General features: G+C 36.3%; 1 protein-coding gene across 1 annotated transcript in view; it reads left to right on the top strand.

The window, feature by feature from the left end:
* HMCN1 (hemicentin 1) overlaps nucleotides 1-24258 on the top strand; it is a 399750-nt gene that overhangs the window by 318662 nt on the left and 56830 nt on the right. The window contains 18 exon segments of the mRNA XM_006185542.3: nucleotides 799-923; nucleotides 1156-1339; nucleotides 1943-2040; nucleotides 2880-3158; nucleotides 4975-5171; nucleotides 8507-8588; nucleotides 10151-10287; nucleotides 14030-14171; nucleotides 15222-15366; nucleotides 15765-15795; nucleotides 15797-15893; nucleotides 16198-16354; nucleotides 17866-17902; nucleotides 17904-17988; nucleotides 18187-18351; nucleotides 19963-20070; nucleotides 20501-20638; nucleotides 20763-20897. Coding sequence (XP_006185604.2) covers nucleotides 799-923; nucleotides 1156-1339; nucleotides 1943-2040; nucleotides 2880-3158; nucleotides 4975-5171; nucleotides 8507-8588; nucleotides 10151-10287; nucleotides 14030-14171; nucleotides 15222-15366; nucleotides 15765-15795; nucleotides 15797-15893; nucleotides 16198-16354; nucleotides 17866-17902; nucleotides 17904-17988; nucleotides 18187-18351; nucleotides 19963-20070; nucleotides 20501-20638; nucleotides 20763-20897 — 2342 coding nt within the window.

Raw genomic sequence — 24258 nt, 5'->3', positions numbered from 1 at the left:
ATAATATAGTAGAAATGGAGTATTTACTTTTGACACTGGGAGAATCTAATGAAATCACTATTGTAAGAATAACTGTAGATGGCAATTTAATCTCTTTATAAAACAGAGGAAGTTTTATTTGATAATTAATGGTGTGCGAAGAGAATCAATAATGTAATAAATATTGTTGAGACCTTAATTGTATGGTTATTATTCACTATTAAGTTATTCAAAGGAAAAGCTTCAGCAATTTGAAGAAAAAATTTTATGACCCTGAAATACCCATTCATACTACTAAGTTGTTGTCACTGTTTAAAAAAATTATTCTATCCTACTCCTCACTAAGAGTATTACTAAGTTGTTTATAGCTGGACTTTATTACTTTAATTTCTCATTTTAACATTCTCAAATTGTTATAGCAGAATTTTTGTAATTTTCACTTAATTCAAACCTTATGTTGGAAACTAAGGATAAAACATTCTAACTCTGAGAAAAACAAGTCTGCCTATGACCCAGATAGAAAAGTTCCTAACATGAGTTTGTTCATTTCCTTTTTTCTCATAAGGAGGCAGTGGATATATGAGACCCATTACTGTAGAAGTGTAGTTGGTTGCCTGAAATCTCTATCAGTTTCACTAGCTCTGACTTTAATAGGCTTCTGTGTACTGAGTGAAAAAGATTTGAACCATTACATCCAAGATGGAGATTCATTTTAGGGTGGTATTTTTTTTTTTTAAAGAACATAGTAATCTGGAGTGAGTTTTCAGAACTAGATCCATGTAAATCATCTCCGTGCCTCTGTTATGATCTTTTCTCTAGGGTGACTGCAGATGGCAGCATGTTAAACATTGATGGTGCTCTCCCATCTGACACGGGGAAATACATGTGTGTTGCTACTAATCCTGCTGGAGAAGAAGACCGAATTTTTAACTTGAATGTCTATGGTAGATATGAAATTTCACCCTCTTTTAACTGTGCTACCTTAGGAACCTATCAGAAGAAATTTTGAAGGTCCAGCAGTAGGTGTCTAAAACATTTAGCTCTAAAATCAGATGTCTTTGTTTCCTTTTGGGATACAAAGCAGAAGTATGGGCACATGTAGTTGAAATGATTTGAGCTAGTAATACATGCCCCCCCACCGCCTTCTCTCTCTCTCTCCTTTTCTTCATGACATAGTTCCTCCTGCAATTAGGGGAAATAAAGAAGAAGCAGAGAAATTAATGGCTTTGGTGGATACATCAGTAAATATTGAATGCAGAGCCACAGGGACGCCTCCACCACAGATTAACTGGCTGAAGAATGGGCTTCCTCTGCCTCTGTCCTCCCACATCCGGTTGCTGTCTGGAGGGCAGGTTATCAGGTCAGATTTAACTGTGTGTGATTTGCTAGGCAGCTCAGGTCACTGTGATTATAGACTTTTAACGTCCTCTAAACTGTTTTTAAAGTGTTTTATACTATTGTGTGTTTGTTTCCATTTCAGTATTTTTTAGAAGAGGGAGTATGGCAGAAGTGAAATTGAGATGGTTTATTACTCTTATTTAAGTGCTCGTGTATTAGTAAGTTTGCATAAAATAGGTCTTTCAAAGACAGATACAGCCATCACATACCCACTTTTCAATAACTACTATTTTAGCAAAAATTATATATGGCAAAATGATAAGAAGATGCTTATTACAATTGTGATTTTCATGCTAGCATTGTTCTCTATTAATACGTATTTGAAAAATGCTTAACCTCTCAAATTGCACTGTATTTTCAGTGGCTTACTCTTAGTGTCTAATCAACTTTGTAGAATAAATTGCATTTGAGGCATCTGTATAATGTGATGGATGGTTATAAGCTTTATAACTAAAATTTCCCCAAATAAATCACCTTCTGTAAACTCTATGTAAATCACAAGTATTGTATTTGGTTATGTTGAATGAGATCAAATTATGAAATGTGGGGTCCAACTGTTTTTCAGGATTGTGAGAGCTCAGGTGTCTGATGTTGCTCTGTACACTTGTGTGGCCTCCAACAGAGCTGGGGTGGATAATAAGCATTACAGTCTTCAAGTTTTGGGTATGTCACCAGAAGTGACCCTAGTACTATACTCTGTGTCCAGTGTCATTTAAATGTCAGCGTGTCAGGAAGGAGTGCAGAGTGTGTCAGGAAGAAGGGCAGAGTGCACTTTCTCCCAAGGGGTCCATACGGGTTGGCGCATACCATCCTGTCAAAATACTTTTATAGCTTGGAATTTTGCACTAAATGAAATCTAAAATGTTTATAGAGCATGTCAATCCAGACACAAGAGTAGTCTTTTCTTACAAAGAGAAAGTTAAAATCTTTACAATATGAATGGATATGTGCATATATACTATATATCTGTATGTGTATGTGTAGTTACAGGTAGGACTCAAAACATTCCACTTCTGAATTATTAAGGTTTGCTAGTCTGGATTTCACAATCCCCAGGAATACTTCAGAACAGTTAAGTAACAATTTACTATAGCCTGCAAATTATTTATGTTGGATTATATAAAACTTACTGTAGAACTTGTCATTTTATTTATTCCACATTAAGTGGTTGGAAATGTACTTCTGGACTAACATATATGATAACCAATTAAAGGGAAAAACCAAGATGTTTAAAAATGGCCTAAATCTAAAACACATTTAATTCAGCATATTCTACAAGGAAAGAGTCCTAAGGTCTTATTGCTAATATTTTAGAAGGTTAATAATTGGCCTGCATAACACATGTTTTTATAGTAAAGTCATCAATTAATTACATGCAATTTTAAATTCTTTATAGATTGTAGAAATACATAGAATTAATTGAACCATTTAAACTTTTTAATCTATATTGATCTCAAGTTATAACAGACATATAAATTTTTCCTGTTTTGTTTTCTGTATAGTACCACCAAATCTGGACAATGGGATGGGAACAGAGGAGGTCACAATTGTCAAAGGTAGTTCCACCTCCATGACATGCTTTACCGATGGAACCCCAAGTCCCAGGATGACCTGGCTTAGAGATGGCCAGCCTCTGGGACTTGATACCCATCTGTCAATAAACACTCAAGGAATGGTCCTTCAGCTCATCAAAGCAGAAACTGAAGATTCTGGAAGGTACACCTGCATTGCCTCAAATGAAGCTGGAGAAGTAAGCAAACACTTTATCCTGAAGGTCCTTGGTAAGTAAACATTCAGTAATTGGGAAATGATAATCAAGACTTAATAAATAAGCATAATTCTTAGAGTCATTTGCTATGGGACAAAATTTGTAAAAACTTCACTGTACTTCATGGTTCTGTTTTATAATTTACCTAGGTTTACTTTTACCTGAAGTATGTTAAATTTAAATTATTGTTTCTTATCTATCTAAAAAAATGGACACTCATACTTGTAACACATTAGTCACTGACAAAGTCATACAACCAATTGATAAGTAGTTTTTTAACTTTTTCCAAGAACTAAACTCACATCTGATAAAAGTAATTAAATGGAAAAGCTTAATATCTATACTGTTATATGTTATTCCAAACAGCTTTTAAATGATCCAGTCTGTAGATTATAGTTGTAATGGTCATTTCAAATAGTCTAGTCTATTTACTCTTGTTTGCATTAAAATAAATATTTTAAATGTGTATTCCAATGTTCTACATGCAAACAAATAGCATAAAGAGAAACACATCTTTTCCTTGTTAAAAAATTTTGACTTCGGAAGAGAAATGAAAATGAATGAAATGACCTGACTATTTCAATAATCAATAATTTCGGGGAGTTTTGTTTATTTTTTTCACTGTGATGGAGGTAAAACCTCAGGCTCCTTACATTTCGTTCTAACAAAATGCGTCTCACAAGGAACAATAAGAATTTTGGCAAGAGTCTAGCCAAGTGTTTTCAGGATGCCCTATAATCTTTCTCATAGTACCTATTAAAATTTTAATTATTTGTGATATACTTATTTTAGAGATTTGCTCAAATCCACTAACCTAATAATATTTGGAGCCAGGATTCCAGTTCAGGCTATTTGATGCTATGTCCTCTGCTGTGAACCTTTGTTCTAAACTATGTGCCTGATTTAAAACACACACACACACACACACACACACACACACACACACACACACACGCACACACACACACACACACTCACACACACACACTCACACACACACACACTCACACACACTCACTCACTCACTCACTCACTCACTCACTCAGCAAGTCCTTGGTGCTGTCCAACAGCTATTTTGGCTGTCTTGTGAAATAGTAATCTGGAAATGTTCATAGAAAATTTGAAGGATCATTGTAAGGGAAATCTGTTTTAAAGTGATTCCTAAACTTAGGAATAGTTGGACTAACACATTTAATGTTTCCTCCAAGTGTTTATAGATTCCTTAACATCCTCTTGAGAAAGGTGATTTATAAGTATAAATAACCAAAAAAAAAGAGAGAAATTATTTCTTCCCAGACATAACAAATGTGTTTTATGCAGAAACAGTCTCCAAATGTACTATTTTTTCTTCTACTTAGTCATTGTTTCCTTTTAATGTTCCCCAAGAAAAAGATGATAGCAAAATTCCATAACATTTGCCCATTGCTTTTGTAAAAACAATGGATGTTTAAAGGTGCAAAAACACACTACTGTGTTTATGTAGCTCTCTTTTAAAAATAGTACAAGATGGGTTTAGTTTTCATTGTCTTCAAATCTTTACAGTTAAGTAAGACCACTCTAATTATCTGAATCCCAATTCCTGAGCTATAATTACCTGTAATGGCTTGCTGTTTATTTCATGGCCTATTACAGTCGTGATCCATCTCTTTTAAAATAGTGCCAGTGATAAATGATAACAACATCTAGGAATTATCTTTTTGGTACCCTAGTTCTAATAAATTTATTTTGTATGAACATGAATTTGAGTTGAATTTTAAAGTTTTTCTAATCTGTAGTATTGTATCCACAGCAGATTTATTTTCTTGTTGTTTTTAATTCCTTTTAAATAGAACCACCTCATATCAATGGACCTGAAGAAGCTATGGAGTTATCAGTAATTGTTAATAATCCACTTGAACTTACCTGCATTGCTTCGGGAATCCCAGCTCCTAAAATTACCTGGATGAAAGATGGACGGCCCCTTCCACAGATGGATCAGGTGCAAATTCTTGGAGGAGGAGAAGTACTTCGAATATCTAGTGCTCAGGTAAGTTCAAAGTTCATACAGCTGTTTTATCCTAGGTTAAACTTCTCCTTTGCTAACATAAGAGAAATGTTAGAGAAACTGTCTTTGAATCTGAATGTATCACAGAACTCTGTAACTTTAGCAAGGGTAGATTGGTTCTATGACATGCATGATTGGGTAGACACTTACAAGGTAACATGATTAAAAGGAAGTGAAATTATCCTATTAAACTCAGAAGAAAGCCAGATACTGTCACATTGATTTTGCAAGTTTTCACAGTGCTGTAAGTGATCATGTATTTCCTGAAGCTCTTAATTTGTGCCGTGTAGCTCTTTACAGAACTGGCAGAAAGCAATCCAGAGTATGTATGTATGAGGCTTCAAAGAGCACTTTTGATCTCCAGAATGAACGAGTGGACGTGAAAATCTGAAGACAGAATTTTTTTTAAAATGATCAATTCAATAAAATTGACTGTTCTTTTAGTTTGTATTTAAGGAAATTAATCTGAAATGTAAATATATGAAAGAGAAGTATGTCTGGGATGTCTTATTGTTACAGTATTCTGTTCTACTAACAAAGGCAAACCTTATGTTACAGATATTATCCATATGCTTCCTACTGCACTCATCTGTAAACTGAGCATAAAAGTAGAAATAATATCATTTTTATATACTTGGGCATTTAGAGATTATCTAACATGATGTGCTTAGACTGGTGCCACCAGCATGTAGTGATGCTGAAATGGAGTTAGAATTATTGTTGTTGCTGCTGCTTTTTATTTGCCTTATAATCATCATTTCTTTAAAAGTAGAATAACAACTTAGCTAATCATATTTTGTGTGCATTTTCACTGTAGAAAGAGGAAGGAAAGGGAGCTAGAAAAGAGAGCAAAGGATCATAAATCGTGTCAGTCTCATGTTCAGCTGTGGGTTCTGTCACCCCATCATGATGGCTCTGGGAGGCAGTGTCTTTATACCCTTTACACAAATGTAGAAACAGACATGGAGAGATTAAATAGTCGCTGGCCAAGTCATTAACGCTGCTCAGTGAGGAAGCTGGTCTCAGCCCTGGGTCTGGTGCAAATGCCAGGCCAGTGGAACTCAACCCAGTTCTTGTTTCTAACATTAAGGAGAACACACTGTCCCTCCCCATCTCCTCTCCGCCAAACATTTCAGTAATCCAGAGAAATCTCAGGTCTAACTATCAAACCACTTACTGAATCAAACCCCTTGCATATTATAATGTCAACAGACCAAAAAGGAAGCAAAAGAATTTTGTAACATAAGGAATTGTATGGAGACAGGAAAGTGTATGGACTAGAACCATAAACATAAAAGAATCATGGTAAATAAAGCTTCAAGGGAAAGTTAAGGTTGCATTACATAGGCTCTTAAATGTAAGGATGAAAAGTTAAGTTACAACAAAGGAAAACAAAGTTTCCATGGAGTGTTACACGGTGACACACATATACAAAGGTAATACCTGGGACATTTCTCAGCCTCCAAGACGTTTCCAGTTGTCTAGGAGAAATAAAACTACGCATTTGATAAAATTAGGGAAAGAAACAACAAGAAAACCATTAAAAACATTAGAGAATTGAAAACCTAAATAGTATCAAGTCCCAAGACTGCTCTAAGTTCCTCTGCCCCTCTGTGTTTTCATAGCATTTGGGGCGTATCTGTTATAGCACTTGTTACTAAATTATATTTTACTGACCTGAACTTTGTCTTTTTGTGTATGTACCTGTAACATAGCTGTACATGATACATAATGGATGCTTTGCAAATTCTAAATTATGTGGTAAAGACAAGAGTTTGCTAAGACATTTTCTGTCAGACCCTCACTCTGTGATTTATTCCAAAGGGGGAATAATTCTGTGAGCAAAAAGATTTGAAAAACTTCAGGTACTGTACCTTCCCCTCCTTTGTGAGACATAATGCCTGTCAACACCTCTGCAAAATCTTACTCTGAAGAAACCTGATCAACTATCACTTTTCAAACACCCTATTAACAAGACACACTTTAGAAAACGTGGCTACTAATAATAACTGTCGACATTCAGAAGGGCGTAAGTTGTCTGGAAATGTTTCTTGGAGGTGGCAAGATTTAATAACAGTCATGAATCTGGGACATTGTGCTGTACACCAGAAATTGACACGCTGTAACTGACTATACTTCAATTTAAAAAAAGAACAGTCATGAATGATGGTGCAAGTGTGACTGAGTCAAGATCAGTGGAGGGGGCAATATCATTTAGGAATAAACTGAGTTGGTGGAGTTGACTGTTAGAGGTTTTAAAGATACAGTGAGAAACCCAGGAATTCTTCTCTGAGCAGTGGGGTGTCACTTTGAACTCTCAATTTAAGAATGATATGACTGTCATTCTTATAAAGTTGTATTGAATAGTTTCCAAATGTACTCGTCTTACCATGCTAGTCTTAGGTTTTTTTCAAAGGAGTTTTTGCAACCTATTAAAAAGTTTTTCCATTACCTCTAAAGTCAGTTTTGAATGTAAGAATTTAAAAATTCCCAGGATTCTAGGACTGTTGAAGTAATGAAATAAATGAAAACAAAATTGTTCTGCTTTTCCGAAATACATTTTTCACAGTAATAAGATCATCTGTTTTCCAGAGCATACTTGACACATGTATAAGCATTGTATGTGTACACAGCGTCAGACGTGAAGGAAGACTAACACCTCCAGTGGAAACTATGCATTGGGGAGTTTTAAAGAAATGTTTCTGGTTTCAGTCAGAAAATAGTAGATTTTTGCTGTCAGCCTGACCTATTTACAGCCAAATTACATAATATAGCTGTTTTGTTTCACCATGTATGTCAAAGGTAGATTAAAAATGTCGTATTAATTAATGTGCTTTATTTAAGTCCCTTGATGTTTTATTTACTTGCTTGTCTGTCTGGTTGATTGGCTGGTTAATATACTTTATTTTCTTCAGGAAGACTCCAGTAGAACTTCTCAGTCTGCAACTTTAATCCATAAATACTTAATTTCTTCAGTAAATACTGAGTAGTATCTAATCTGTCAAGTATCATGCTGGGCCCTCTGTATATCTGCCTTTTCTGAGATCATTAAATATGCCTAACATGCAAATATTCTGAGATCAAATACTAAAATCCTGTTAAATCTGTGTCAAGTAGATTTACATGTAACAGAGATGCCAAGCAATACTCAGTGTCAGAGTGCTAATCGCAAATGTTAGAACAGTTGAAAAATTTCAGTCCTTGTGTATCTTAATGATATCTTGCTTTATGTGAGACTTTTATATTCTTTCTAATGCATATTTATTCTCATCACCAAAACATTGACATTGTGTGATTCATTTCTTTGAATTTCGTAGGTGGAAGATACAGGAAGATTTACATGTCTGGCCTCCAGTCCCGCGGGAGACGATGATAAAGAATATTTAGTGAGAGTGCACGGTAAATTTAGCAGAATGTCCTGGAGTTTGACATACACTGATATCTAATCAGAAGCTAATTTATGGAACGCAGGGTGACTACATAGCACATCATAGAGATTTGTTCATGTATCAGGAAATAAGTATTTTGCACATCTGATTTTTATATTTGGTCAAGGGCTTTGGGGAATAGTTTCATGGATTTTTTGGGGGGTTGTTTTGTTCCTGTACAAATAATTCGTAGTCACTGATTTTAAATAACAGAATATAAAGTATGATAAAAACGAAAATAAAAATCATTCCTAATTCCACTACACAAAGGTAAGACCTTTTTACATATGAATGTTTTGTCACAGAAATGCAATCATAGAGCATGAAGTATTTAATTTTTTTATCTCACTTAGTAGTATGGCGAACATGTTTTCATGTCAAAAAATATATTCTTATAATACTACTTTTTTAGTGATTGCATGATGTCCCACTTTATGAATATGCCATTATTTATTTAATACAGTCCTTATTTTGGGTATTTAGGCTGTTTCTATGTTTTCACCAATATAAGCAACACTGTTAGAAATATCTTCTATATATGTTTTAGCCTGTTCCTTTAATTATTTTGTTTTGATGAATTGCTGTAAGCACACTTGCTTGATTACATGCACATATGTGTGCGCATGCACACCCGTACACATTTTAAGACCAAATTACCTTCTAGAAAAGTTAAGCCAATTAGACTGTGGCCAGTACTATTTTGACATAGAAATGCAAATTACTCTTCATGGGGAGAAACATTTAAAAAGCTTAACAGAAGATCTTTATAGCCCAAATGAGCAGGCATAGGGCTGGTATATTGTTTGAGGTCCCCCTCCCCCGCTAGTCCTGCACACAAATTAGACCTGCCATTAATTGACATGTAAATTGTGTATATAATTGAGTCATATAAAAAAGATACATTTTTAAATTGTGACATAGTTGATTTGCAATATTATATTAGTTTCAGGTGTATACCACAGTGATTCAAAATTTTTATAAATCATACTTCATTTAAAGTTATTATAAAATACTGACTATATTCACTGTACTGTGTAATATATCCTTGTAGCTTATTTATTTTATACATAGTAGTTTGTATCTCTTAATCCTTTATCCCTATTTTACCCCTCTACCTTTCTGCATGGTAATAAAAATGTATACATTTCTTTATATTATGATAGACAGACACTAATTTAGTAGTTTTTAAATGCGATTTTCAGAGAAAAGTATTGCCACATGTAGACCTGGACAAGGAATCCTTTCTTTGTGCCTGAGTTTCTTTACCTGTTAAATGGTAATAAAATGTGGTTATATTACTTCCCTATCATTCATGTAGCCATTGGAAGAATTCCATTAATGTGTGTGAAGCACTGAATAAGGTTTAGAAAAGCACTTCACTCTTTGTAATCACTGTACTATAAATTGAGTAGTGTTTCAAGTTTATGCTTCTCATTTCGTACAGCAGAAACATTCGTTGAACACCTAAGATAACCCAGATCGTTTTCCATCACGTTTGTTAAAAGTCTTTGGTGTATTTGTTCCCACACCCAGTACCCCCTAACATTGCTGGAGCTGACGAGTCCCAGGATTTCACTGTGTTACGGAACAGGCAAGTGACACTGGAATGCAAATCGGATGCAGTGCCTCCACCTGTAATTACTTGGCTTAAAAACGGAGAACGGTTACAGGTAAATCTTGCCAAGTTCCACAGATTTGTTTTGAGAAAAAAAAAAAATCAGCCAAAAATCAGAGTCCCTGCTAGGCAAAGAGCATCAAGCTACTAGTTATTCAGCATTGCAGGAGTAAGCACAGAGTCCTTTAATCAGCCTTCTTTTCTCCGCCTTTGCTGGGGTGGTTAGTAGCTAGTTATGAGTCAGAAGACGGGTATTTTCATTTAGACACTGTAAATTGGCCCAAATATGTGTCTCTTGGAGCCCATAAAGTTGGATGGAAACACTCAGCTATGTCTTTACTTGAGAAAGAAGAAATCATCAGGGTCTTAAGAGAACTGCCTGTCTTGCCAAGTCCCTAGGGCAAACCTGTTTCTGAATTTCCTTGGTCTAAACTTGGACCGCAGGAGTGATCCCAAGGATCTGGGTAACACCAGGAGTGTAGGACTGGAATTCTTGTAGAATACAGTTACTGACTGTCTAAAGGTTCCTGTGCTCAGGTGATACCTGTCTGCTGTCACAGAGTGTCACATCCCAGGATCCTAAGCCTGATAGGGTTGGCTTGACTTTGAATACTCTGATTGTCCTTAACCTAGTAGTTACTTATCTTTTTTCCCTCCTTTGTTCTCCCTCATCCTGTTAGTATAACCTATTGTGGCACACTTTACCTAACTAAAAGGAAATTAGGTCCCTAATAACCAAGGCAGAATGACTTCCGCCACCACCAAAACACATAAACACCAAATACAGAGAGACTGGATTCTAACTGAGAGTAACTTACATGTTAAATCGTCATGCATATCACTTAACACTCTCATGCCTCAGTTTCTCTGTTTATTGTGTACCTACTATAATGCCAGGCACTACGATTGCTACTGAGAGTAGACTTAATCTTCAAGGAGCTCACAGATTATCTGAAAATATACAGAAGTGAATCAAAGATTATAGAATTGATTCTGCTGATAAAGTATGTTAGAGGGATATACAGCATTTTATGGACACAGAGAGAAGCAAGTAGCCCAGACTGAAGGGTAAAGAATAGCCCAAGGAAGCCTCTGGGAAAGGATGGGCTCAATTTAAATATTAGGTCAGTGTTGAATGAGGAAGAAGGGGATTCCACACATAGGTGATGGGCATGCACAAAGCCATTGCAGGAAAAGGAATGCTGCTGCCCCAGGAACTGCAAGTACCTTGATATGGCTGGAGTAGACCTTGATTAAAATCCTTTGATGATTCTCCATGAATTTCAGGATTCAGGGTAAACCATCCAGCTTGGCTTACAAAGCCCTTCATGCTCTGACTTTTCCTCCATAGTCTTGTCTCCCAAGTGTGCCTTTTACTCTAAACCATTAGCTATCCAGATAGGGACTGAGTGAATGTTGATGATGGAGAAGTTCAAGTAATCTCAGATGTGACTAAGTGATGTCAGTGTGGGGACAGGGTGAGTTGAACAGTTATGAAAAAAATAGGTGAGTTAGGTGAGTTCAGTTTTAGATCTTTTGAGTTTGACTTACCTATATATTATCCAAGAGGAGATTCTAAAAAGCACTAAGAAATATGGGCCCATATTTCATACAAAACATCTTTCATTTGATGGTCCTCAATGGTATAAACTGTTGTTGAAACCAGTGCTTTGTATGAGGTTGACCAGAAAGCACACAGTGTGAGACGACCTATAAATGAGAAGAAAGCCTACTGACAAAAGGTGAGCAGAGGAAGGAGAGAAGAATGGGACTGAGACAGAGAAATCAAAAGAGATAGGATTAAGTATAGGAGAGAGTGGTGTACTGAAAACCAGGGAAGGAGGAGGGAGTGGTTAACAGTCTGTGTTAAGATAAAAATTGAGTTGTGTCCATTGGCTTTGGCAATATATAAAAGTGATTAAAGTTCTGGACTGTGGTTCTTCAGTAGAGGGATCAAAGTAAGAGACAGGTTACAGTTGTTGGGGGAGTTAAAGAAGAGGAAGTGGAAATAATTGTGAACTGTTCTTTAAATATAAAAGAGATTTGTGGAAGAGGGTATAGCTCAGTGGTCAGAGTGAGTGCTTAGCATGCACGAGGTCTGGGTTCAATCCCCAGTACCTTCATTAGATAGATCGATAGATCAGTAGATCGCTAGATTGACCGACCAAATTACCTCCCCTCCAAAAAAAAAAAAATTAAAATTTCTTAAAAGAGATTTATATATGTTTATTTACTAAAAGAGATTGAAGATATAGGAAGAGAAAGAGAAGTTTACAGGGTATAGGTCAGATTGTGTTCAAGTGGAGAAGGAATTGGACCCTGATCACACAGGTCAAGAGATTAGTCTTGGACAGAAGGGTTGACCTTTTTCCACAGAGCTGGGAAAATAGAAAGGAAGGTTGCATATTCATAAACAGGAAGAGGAGGGAGAAGTGCAGGCATCTGGCTTTGATTTTCTCAGTGGAGAAGGCAGCAAGTTCATACCTGAGAGTGAAGTTCTATCTGAGGAAGTAAGTCAAATTTGGAAGAAACACTGGCAGTAAATGGAAAGAGAATTGGAGAAAATCGTAGTGAAAATGAGTAAGTTAGCAGAACTTACTGATGTTCATGGAAGAAATACGTTCTGAGAATCAACTCTGAAATCCTGCTATACCCATATAAAAATTAAAAATTAAAGTATATTTTATAGAACTTGCCATACATGTTTAAGAAATCACTTATTTTCATCAGAGGTAATAAAAGTTTATTACTGATAGCCCCTATAGTGGCAATGAAAGGCCTAAAGACAAATGTGTAGACTTTTAAAATAAATGGACCTAAACTATCTTAGCATGAACAACTTTTTTCATTAGAAATATGTATTTATCTAGGACAGAGCCGATATGATAGAAAAATCTTATTTGGGCTCTTCCTGAAGTAGTCCCACTTAGGCACAATCAGAAAATATCAATCTTTGATGCTACCTGGCATTTTTTAAAGTTTATGAACAGTGCCCAGTTGGACTTAATAGCAGAGATTAGGTGTCATTATATTTCAGCATTTGATTTCAATATAAGATCTCTATATTTTCATAATTCTTGGTCCCAAGTCAGGACACAAAATAAATGCTTAACAAATATTTATAGGCTAAAATCGTTTATTTACTTACTTAAAACGTATTAAAGGATTGTTTTTCCTCTAAATTAACGAAAGTGAATTTATTAGTCAGGAAACTTTGAGTTTTAAGTGACAGAACTCAAACTCAAACCAACTTGAATGAAAAAGGAGGATATTTATTAGCTACAGTAATTGGCAAACTTAAGCTTTAGGCATTACTAGATCCAGAGGCTCTAATCATGTAATAGAACATCTGTGTCCTTTCTCTGAATCTCAGCTCAGCTTGTGTCTTAGATTCAGAGCAAGCTGTCCACACATGAGTATGAGGTGGCCGCCAGATTTATGTCATTCTCACTACCAGAGATTCCAGTAAAAATACGCCTTATTCCCCAACACTTCCAGCAGCGTCCTTCCGGGGGCCTCTGCTGGACCCAACTCTAGACCTGTCCATCCTTGAGTGGATTATTGTGGCCGTCACTGTGGAGAACTGGAGGCCCTGGCTGCACCACACTCATTGAACTAATTCCCAAGGTGTATTGGGTGACCCATGTGGCTAATTTGACACCAGGATAATGGTTGAGGGGAGCCAACAAAGGTACCAGGAGACAGGCACACTGCAGTTCATTGTAGTTATGTTTGAGGATGTAAAGTAATGTTTTATATTTTCTTTTCCTGACATTTTATTGGTAAATTTAATCCAGGCAACACCTCGAGTACGAATCCTATCTGGAGGGAGATACTTGCAAGTTAATAATGCAGATCTGGGTGATACAGCCAATTATACCTGTGTTGCCAGCAACATTGCAGGAAAGACTACAAGAGAATTTATTCTCACTGTCAATGGTAAGAAAAATTAATCACTGTTTCACAATATTAAAATTTAGCCAAGGGCATTCAAAGAGATGATGACATTTTTGTTTTTTATGAGCATACTAAATGAATTCTTGTAATTATCTTATTTCTTCTGAAAAAGACAACGTGATATTTGTACAGTAGCTATGTTCAGACTAACTCAATTTCAGAAAGTAATTAAAGATACATTACTTTATCTTAGAGGATAATATGTGTACAGCTGTTAGCATATCCTGATGTTTTGTGTCATTTAGATCAGAGCCACTGGGGAAGTTAATACACTAAATATCTGGATGACGAGTGACCAGTTATTTAATCGCCTTTATTAATGTCAGTGTTTGACTATGTGCTGGACAGAGACTGCCATAGAACTGTAATTTTCTCAAATATAAAATCTAAACAGTAGAATTTGCCAAATTTCAGGAATGTGATACAGACTTCTCCCCCAAAACAGTCCCATTGGATTTTTAATATATGAAACTTTACAAGATATTGGGTGACCCATAGAGCTAGTATCTCTAACACGAAAATTAAAATTCAAGTTTTCTATTCCCATATGAACTCAATGATTAATAAAATACATGCTCTGAGACTTGCATGATTAATCACAGATGTGCTTTTTGTTAAAAGAGCCCACTGCCTGTTCTTTATTTAAAGTGAAGTTGTTCCAGTGTTAACATTCTCTGACCATTATTTGGCCAAAGAGAAATAAGAAGTATCATCTTTAATTTGTGTCATACCAGAGCTGATCTTTATTCTCTTCAAGCCTCTCTCATAGAAAGGCAGATTTCGCACACCATATCAGGGATTTAAAATCCCCTTCCCCCATCTACTCTTCATTTTTAAATACATTTTAAAGTAAAATCTTAGCTTGAGTAAGACTTTGGGAATTCAACCCCAATTCTGTTAATACAAAAGTGAATTAGCTGCAGGCAAAGCCATACCTTGACTGAAATCTCACCTTGTGTTACCTCTTCAGAGTCTTAGTTCAGGCTATGTTATTGATAGAGATGAAGTTTTCCACATGCATCTCTTGTGCAGTTCCTCCAAGCATAAAGAGTGGCCCCCAGAGTCTTGTCATTCACTTAAATAAGTCAACTGTATTGGAATGCTCTGCGGAAGGTGTGCCAACTCCAAGGATCACATGGAGAAAGGATGGAGCTGTTCTATCTGGGAATCATGCAAGGTAATGGTTCTGGGAAAGGATGCAAAATTCTGTAAGAAATGAATTATAAGTTTTTGAATCTTTGTTCTACTGCATTTGCTGGCCCTTGTGATGTTTGGAATGGGTCTGTTCATTTTAATATGAGAATCAAAACATAGTATTTTAAAAGCATAATTCCTAAGGTTTATGTTCCAAACATGATTATAATCTGTCCACGATCACAAGCCCATCTACTATGTACCTTTGCAGGATATCTTTTTTTTTTTTTTTTTTTTTTTGCCCCAAGGGTATTGTAAATTTATGAAGCAGGAGAAAGACTGAAAATGGATTTAACTGAGCTTTTTGAAATGTTCTCAGTCAAAATGTGCATAATCGGAAAGGCTGATTCAGGGGACTTCACTTGTAATCTTTCTTTATAGATACTCCATCCTGGAAAACGGATTCCTTCAGTATCCAGTCAGCACATGTCACTGACAGTGGGCGATATTTGTGTATGGCCACCAATGCTGCTGGGACAGATCGCAGGCGAATAGATGTACAGGTCCATGGTAAACATACTTTTATGAACAACATCCCATCCTTGGGTCAGGTGTCCTTTGATAGCCTAAACCAGTAAGATCATAACGTAAAGACCGTCACACCCAGTGCTGTTTAGATGAATTACACTATGTTATGAACAGTCGAGACCCATTATGATAGCATCATGACAACAATAAGTAAATTCACAGAACCTTATTGTGTCCATAACTATAAAGCAAGTTACCAGTGATCAATTTCACTTTGGCAAAAACATCTCAAGTGGCATACTACTTGCTGAATCTGTTTCTCTCTTATTTGGTGGCTTCATTTTAGTTCCTCCATCCATTGCTCTGGGTCCTACCAACATAACTGTAACCATAAATGTTCAGACTACACTGGCTTGTGAGGCCTCTGGGATACCAAAACCATCAATCAACTGGAGGAAAAACGGGCATCTTCTTAACCTGGATCAAAATCAAAGTTCGTACAGGTAAGGAATAACCTAAGTGGAAAATCACACCTACTATTTAGAATCATATTTTTTTTAAAGAATTACCATTTTAAGCAGCAAATAAAGTATGAAGAATTAGCTAGTATGTAGAGTATGTTGTTTTTCCTTAATATGGGATTAGTTTTTCAATCTAAAATCTTTTTTCTGAATTATAGGTATAACCTCTGTATCCATAGCTCTGTGGATAACTGTCAGTGAGCTCTACAGGATTAGATTTCCATTCTGCTTTCATTTTTTTTTAGCACCTTTTGGAATTTTATTTTTAAAAAGGATTAAAAAATACCATTTGGTATGAAAGAAAAACTATTCTGTAAAAATAATACAAGCTTTGGTTGCAGAATAAAAATCAAATTTTATACCTTGAAATACAATTTAGGTATTTAGCAGCATGCGTGGGGAGGAGTAACAGTGTTTTCTCCAATTTTTTGTATCCTTCCAGCTTTACTACTATTGCTGTTAATATGACATCATATTAAGGAATTTCCAATGCTTTAGATAAGCATCATTTCTCATTTCTCGAGTTAATAGACATCTTGTCAGAGGATTTGCCATATTACTAAAAACAAATGTCCTTAATAGATCTGCCTTGACAAAAATCAATTCTGATACATCAGGAAATACAAAGCAAGGAGTGTTTCACTTAAAATTCTATTGCTACTCTCTCTTTCTCACCCTCTTAATCTTTGGACATTGGGGATTTAGTGACTTGAAAGTATACACTATGTGGAAAATGTACAATGCTCCTCGAATAAAAAAGCAGGTCAAATACATTGTTGTTAAATCATTTCTCTTTATCAGTGCATAGTTTGAAGTAAGAAAACAGATATTCTTATTTAGATTCTTATTAAATAATTCTTATTCTTATTAAATAATGTATGTGCATTTATTCAACCTTCTAAGCACTTGAAGTGATCCTGATCAGTTTAGTTTTAAGCTGATAAAAAGTTAAGGAAAAGACTCCTTGATATATGTACTCTGCATCTCCAAGGTATCCAACACATATAAGGAGACATGTGAAGTAGGGAAAGGTGCAAGACAGATAGGCTTGTAGTAACCCATCTGTCGGTGGAGATAACCAAATACCAATCTGCAAAGTTATTGTGAAATTTAGAGATAATTTATGTGCAGCATTTGAGATGGTGCCAGGAATGCATTCAATGCTCAATAAACAGTGGCTCTCATCAGTGTACTCATTTCACTGTATTGCACCTGAGAAGCATGATTGATCGTGCTTTAAGCATTCAGAAAATGCAAGCTTCCCTCTTAAGATGATCATTCTACACCACTGCTTCCTGCAGATATCAAGGTTGAAGCCCTATTAACCCACTGTCATATGAACTCAAAGTCTGGTACATAAACTGATGCTCGTTTTAACATGAGGAAAAAGTTCCATTTCCCTCAGTTCACAACATGGTACCACATTGAACCAACTGGAAACATTTGTCAAAACTGATATATTGCACCTCATTGCTTTAAAATCTCTCCTCTAGGCTCCTTTCTTCAGGGTCACTAGTAATTATTTCCCCAGTCTGTGGATGACACGGCAACTTATGAGTGCACAGTGACAAACGATGCCGGAGAGGATAAGAGAACCATGGATCTCGCTGTCCAAGGTAGAACTGGCTTAGCGTGCGGACTGAGCGTTACTCTAACGGTATCATTTCGTCCTTCCACTGCGGCCAGGAGGGCTTCCTTTTCTACTTACCAAACATTCACTTTCAGTGGAGAGAGAGAAAGACGTGTGGTAAGGCTTTGGAAATCTCTAAGGCTTAGAAACGTGTAGTTTTCTTCCTTTTTGGTTGTTGTTTTAGTTCCACCTTCCATAGCTGATGAGCCTACGGACTTCCTAGTCATCAGACACGCCCCAACAGTGATCACCTGCACCGCTTCCGGAGTGCCAGCCCCCTCAGTTCACTGGACAAAGAACGGTATAGGGCTGCTTCCCCGAGGAGAGAGCTATAGAATTCTGTCCTCAGGTGAGACCACACTCACTGACTACACATCTGTTGATTGAATTAGTTATTAATGGATGGCCTTACCTGGACTTCTGTTGCACCAAAATAAAAGAATAAAATCCAGCTAAGAAAGAAACACACACACAAAAAATACATCTGCATTCCTGGACTTAGGCATCTGGAAAAATACACAGTTAGAATGAGGAGGAAAACTAGGGAAAAGGATAGGAAAAAAAATCTAGAAACAAAATAACAGATAATAGCTAAGGCTGATTTGAATATATTAAGCATGACCAGTGGGGTTTTATGTGCATATTTACTAAACCTGAGGTTTAACAAATTCACTGGTTGCCGTTGAGTGAAACACACTCCAAATAGAATATCCATTCACTTAACAAACATTTAGTACCTAAAATAGGCTATGTACTCCACTGAGTTTCTGATGATATAAATCTAAGACAGGGTTCTTTCAAGGTTTCTATAATTTAGCAAGTAAGGCTGGGTGATAAGTGATAGGATGGATGGTTTTTGAGGGTGCTTGTAACCATCATTTATAAAATTCTAAGTACTGAAAATTTTATAGTATTAAATAGAAAAAGTTAATTCACCTAAATGAAAGTATAGATGATTCACATTTGTGTTTCTGAAAATTCATCCTGCACTGGGGAGATGGAGGTACATTGAAGATAAACTAAAGTACCAAGTAATATCCTGAACATTCTGGGGTTTTATGAGTATGTGCATATTATTCTCAGATTATTTGTTTATTTCTTCAATAGAAGGGAAATAAAGAAAGATTTGTTCTCAGGATAGAACTTGACTATCTCAGAAATCTGCATAGATTGGTAGCAAATAAAATCATAAAATATAAATTAACTACTCTTCAGCACAAAGTACTGTGCTAAGAAAACAGTTTAGAACTTTCTAAAAATGCTAAACAGAGTTACCACAGGACCCAGCAACTCCACTCCTAGGTATCTGCCCAGAGAAATGAAAACTTGTGTCCACACAAAGACTTGTATGCAGATGTTCATACAGTGTTATTCCCGATAGGCCAAAATTCGAAACATTGTAAACGTCCATCAGCTGGTGAATGGATAAACAAAATGTGGATAACTGGCACGATGAAATTCTATTTAGCAATAAAATAGAACAAATATATTGACATGTGCTACAGCAAAAACTATGCTCTACTAAAGAGGACAGACATAAAAGACTTCTGTATGATCCCGTCTGTATGAAATGTTTAGAAGAGACAAATACACAGAAACAAAAAGATGAGTCATTGCCTAGGGCTGACGTAGGGAGTGAGGAGGGACTATTGATGGAATGAGATTTCATTTTGTGGGTAATGGAAATGTTCTAAAATGTGAGAATTGCACAACTCTGTAAATATACTGAAAATTGTTGAATTGTACATTGAAACAGGTGAAATTTTTGGTCTGTAAATTTTGTCTAAAGTTGTTAATAGTGATTAAAAAAAACTGCCTTAGGCACTTCATCTGGTACAAGTATGAATACAAGCCAAGTACCACTGTGCTAGGGGAATGAAAACACAAAAATTGAAGAGACATGGTTTATCAAACCAGAAAAATGGGGATGCACTCTGCATGAAAACATTCTCCTTTTTAGGAACGATTGAAATATTTGCCACTCAGTTAAACCATGCTGGAAGATACACTTGTGTCGCCAGGAATGCCGCTGGTTCTGCACATCGACATGTGACCCTTCGCGTCCAGGGTATGGAAGGTTATTTGTTCCTTAAAATCTTGTGTATTTTTTAAGTATGTTTATTCTTGAAAGGCGGTACTGTCTAGAGTCATAAACCACAGTAACATTTTGGAGATATGAAAGCCTGATATTCTTTAATAGACTTAAAAAAAAATACAGATGACAAACCACACAGAGCAACCCCTCAATTATTTTTCTTCTTGGATTTTTATGATCTGTTTCTAATTTTAGTCTTTTCTATGGAGTTCTTCTAATGGAAAGTAGCTGTGGTAACAAGACTCAAAAAATGCGATACAGCCAATAGGTGCTTTTCCTTGGGAGAATGAAATCACTAATATTTTGGAATTATGAGTTTGGGCATATTTAACCTCATGACTACAAGAGACAGTTATGCCACTCACTAATGCCCTTGCTTATTTCCATTGATTAATTATTATAGAGCCTCCAGTTATTCAGCCTCAGCCAAGTGAACTAGACGTCATTTTAAACAATCCCGTTTTATTACCATGTGAAGCAACAGGGACACCCAGTCCTTTTATCACTTGGCAGAAAGAAGGCATCAGTGTCATCACTGCAGGTACCTACCACTGTTTATATCAATAAAAACCATGGCAAGTCAGTTTTATATTTCAGAAGTCTATAAGATTTTTTTTTATGAAAATAGAAATTCATCTCACTTTGCTTTCTTAACTGTGATGTAGGTAGAAGCCATGCACTTCTTCCTCGTGGTGGCTTGCAGATCTCCAGAGCTGTCAGAGAGGATGCTGGTACTTACATGTGTGTGGCTCAGAATCCAGCTGGTACAGCCTTGGGCAAAATCAAGTTAAATGTACAAGGTACCTAAATAACAAATCTGTATGTCTTCGTTGCAAAGATGCTTGTAACAGTGTATATGAAAATTCATGTATCTAGAGTAATTATGCTGCCATAGTTCTTAACATTCTTACGTTTACATTACCCTATTTGTTTTTTTATTGCCTTTATGAAGAACAAAAAGTAATGCTTGATTGTTTCTTGGTATTATTTGTATAAGTAGACTGAGGCATTTCATGATATTTTGAATTTCTTTGAACCTCCCTTTGATACTCTCTTTCATTGTAGCACATGTTTAAAGTGATTTTTAAAACCATTCTCTCCATAATACTCCTTTGGGTACTTTATGAAACAGTGGATTGTAATATCCACTTGAAAAAACAAATCTTAATTTTTTTATTTGCAAATCATAATAAAATGTCATCAAACAAAAAAATAATCATAACTGCAATTAAACCAACTTGCTAGAAAAAATTATTCTAAAGACAGAGTTGGGGTTTTTTCACATTAACTGATATTTTCTTGATATAATGTTCATTTCTTGCATGTGTTGCTTTTGTGAATGAAGGTGTGGCCTAGAAATAGGCTCTGAGTTACTGAATTTGCATTAGCTGATTTGAATTTCCTTATAATATGATTTTCCTATGGTGAATTAATGACCTTATTAAGCTTATTTACCTGCAGACTATAAATCTACATTCTTTGAACTTCTCAACATTTTTTTCAACAAATATGTATTGGGATAATCAGTGGAAATATATTGAACATTACAGACATGATCCTTTCCTAATGGTATGGAGAACGAAAAAAAACTAAACTACCAAAAAAATGAAATAATTATAAATTCTGACGTATTCTATGCAGAGAGAAAACAGAAGGCTGAGATGGAGAATGGTGGGAAAATATGAGGACCACTTTTACACTAGTGGTTGAAGTAGGTTTCCCTCAGGGACTTGTATCAGAGCTGAGACTTGAAGGATGACCTGGGATAAGCCATGTAAAGGTGGCAGAGTGTCCAAGGGGGAGAGGACAGCGTGTGCAGTGGCCCCAAGGCAGGAACAAGGAAGAAGAGAAGCCTGCCAGTGTGGCTGACCATGGTGAACGTGGGAAGGCTGGCAAAATGTGAAGAAAGTCAGAAAAGAAGGCAGGACCAGTGCATGGAGGGCCCGGCAGACCAGAGGAGGGTTAAGATTCCCTTCTCTGCAATGTTGAAGACTTTTAAGGGTTTAACCAAGACTCTTACTTGGTTTTAGGAAGGTCTGTTTGGCTGTTATATAAGTAATGGTTTCAAAAAAGCTCAAGACTAGAACTAGGAGAACTATTCAAGTGCTCTAGGCATCAGGTTATGTAGGCTGGCTGGGAGTGGGAGCGGGTGTATGATTTGCAGGAGTACATGAGGAAAGGGACAGATTAAAGAAATTTGGGGAGGTGCAATTGCCAGGATTGCTGATGAATCTGACTGGGAGGTTAGGAAAAGAGAAGAGTTAGTGATGTTTCCTGAGCTTTGGGCTTCAGCTAGTGAGCGGAGAGAGTGCCACAGGGGAATGAATGCAAGGGGAAGAACTGATTTTGGAGGAAAGAAAACATGACTTCTGTTTAATCATGTTAGATGTGGGAAATTATTAGAAATCCTACTAGAGACGTTAAAAAGGAGTTGAATATTTATCAATTCAGAGCTCAAGGGAGAAGTATAGTCTAAAATACAAATTTGGAAGTAATTGGTGTATTTCAGTCCTCAAGACTGGATGAGAATTTGGATGAAAGAAAGCAAAGGACAAAGCTTCAGGATTCTGCATTGTTTTGAGTCTGAGAAAAGAGAGAATGCTGAAAAGAATACGAGGGAGAGGGCAGAGATGACAGAGGAAACTAGATGGAGGCTAAGAGAGGACAGTGTTTCAAGAAGAGAGTAGACTGCTTTCCTGAATGCAAGTGAGAGGTCAGTTAGGATGATGTCCAAGAAATATTAATAGGTTTTTGCAATGTAGAGGTTGTAGAAAAGAATTGTGAGGGTTTTTCATTCACTAATTAATTAAAATTAGTTATCGGAGCAATTATGGGACATAGAAACACATTAAACAACTAATAGCGTTTCAACATTCCAAAAGTAACCAGAGATAGTCACATACTCTGAAGGCATGAAAAATTCTGACTAGAGTCTCTCCATTCAGATACAATATGTAACAGTGAGCACAAATCCAACCAGATCATTTTGGTTGAAATCAATCATTTTAACATGGTGATGCATATTTTTTCACAACTTGCCGATTTTATTTTGCTCATCACCATTAGTGTACCCTAAAATTTGGCATCTTCGTGGTTGAGCATTTCTCCACACTTTCCTCTGGCAATGCAGCTGACAGTTCCTGGTCTCTGGGACTGGCTGTGCACAAGGCACTGCTTGGGTCTGTAGCGTTCTCAGAGGTCTCTTGTTTCTTGCATGTAGTAACAATGAATGTCTTGAATGGGTGGTAGATATTTCAGAGGATTTTTTTTTTTTTTTGATCTTCACTGTCTTAAAAGAGGTACTTTCACTGTCACTGTCTTCTGCACCTTCTCACAGTCTCCAGACTTGCACTGACCGGCATTGGTGGTTGGGAGGAGGGGGTGTGGCAGAGGGTATCATCCTCCCCTTCCTGCCTCTTGTACTCGTGTTTTGTTGTCCTCTCATAATTATTTAACGTGTCTGCAAAGCTCAGTAGAGTATCCAGTCCAATACCTGACTGGTATTTAATCCATTGTAAACCCTATGAAGAGAAATCCTTATCATAAGCCCTTCCACAGTTTTCTGAAGAAGTAGGAAGAGTTCTGTATCTCTCTACAGTCAAGCCTAAACCAGCACAGGTTTGAACTGTGTCAGTCCATTTATACATGGATTTTTTTTCAACAGTAAATACTACAATACTAAACAATCCAAAGTTGGTTGAATCCACAGATGTAAACCATAGATCCAGAGGTGCCAGGAACACAGAGGGCCAACTATAAGTTATATTCAGATTTTTGGTAGTTCAGAGGGTCATCATCTGTAAACCCTGCAGATGATGTTCAAAGGTTAACTGTAATTCTTCTCTATAAGCTACTTATTTACTTCTTGATTCACTCAAATAATACTTGGTTGAATATGGCCACTGTACATGAGATCATAAGTACTATATGAAGTGCATGAATGAAAAGATCTCTGAACAGTTAACTTCCAAACCTTGAAGGGGTCTGTTTTGAAACTTTAAGTAGCTGAAGTGAATCATATAATACATGTATGTTAAAGAAAATACCTCTATCAGCACAGTCTGTTTTCTAGCCACACAGTCCTTTTTGAATCCATGTTTATATCCTTATATTATCATTTACATTTGTTAACCATGTAGAGAATAATTTTCTGAAATGGGT

This window comes from Camelus ferus, chromosome 23 (genome assembly GCF_009834535.1).
Source record: "Camelus ferus isolate YT-003-E chromosome 23, BCGSAC_Cfer_1.0, whole genome shotgun sequence".
NCBI lineage: Eukaryota > Metazoa > Chordata > Mammalia > Artiodactyla > Camelidae > Camelus > Camelus ferus.
The sequence above is the reverse complement of the archived record's forward strand: the minus strand, read 5'-3'. Positions and strand labels throughout refer to the sequence as shown.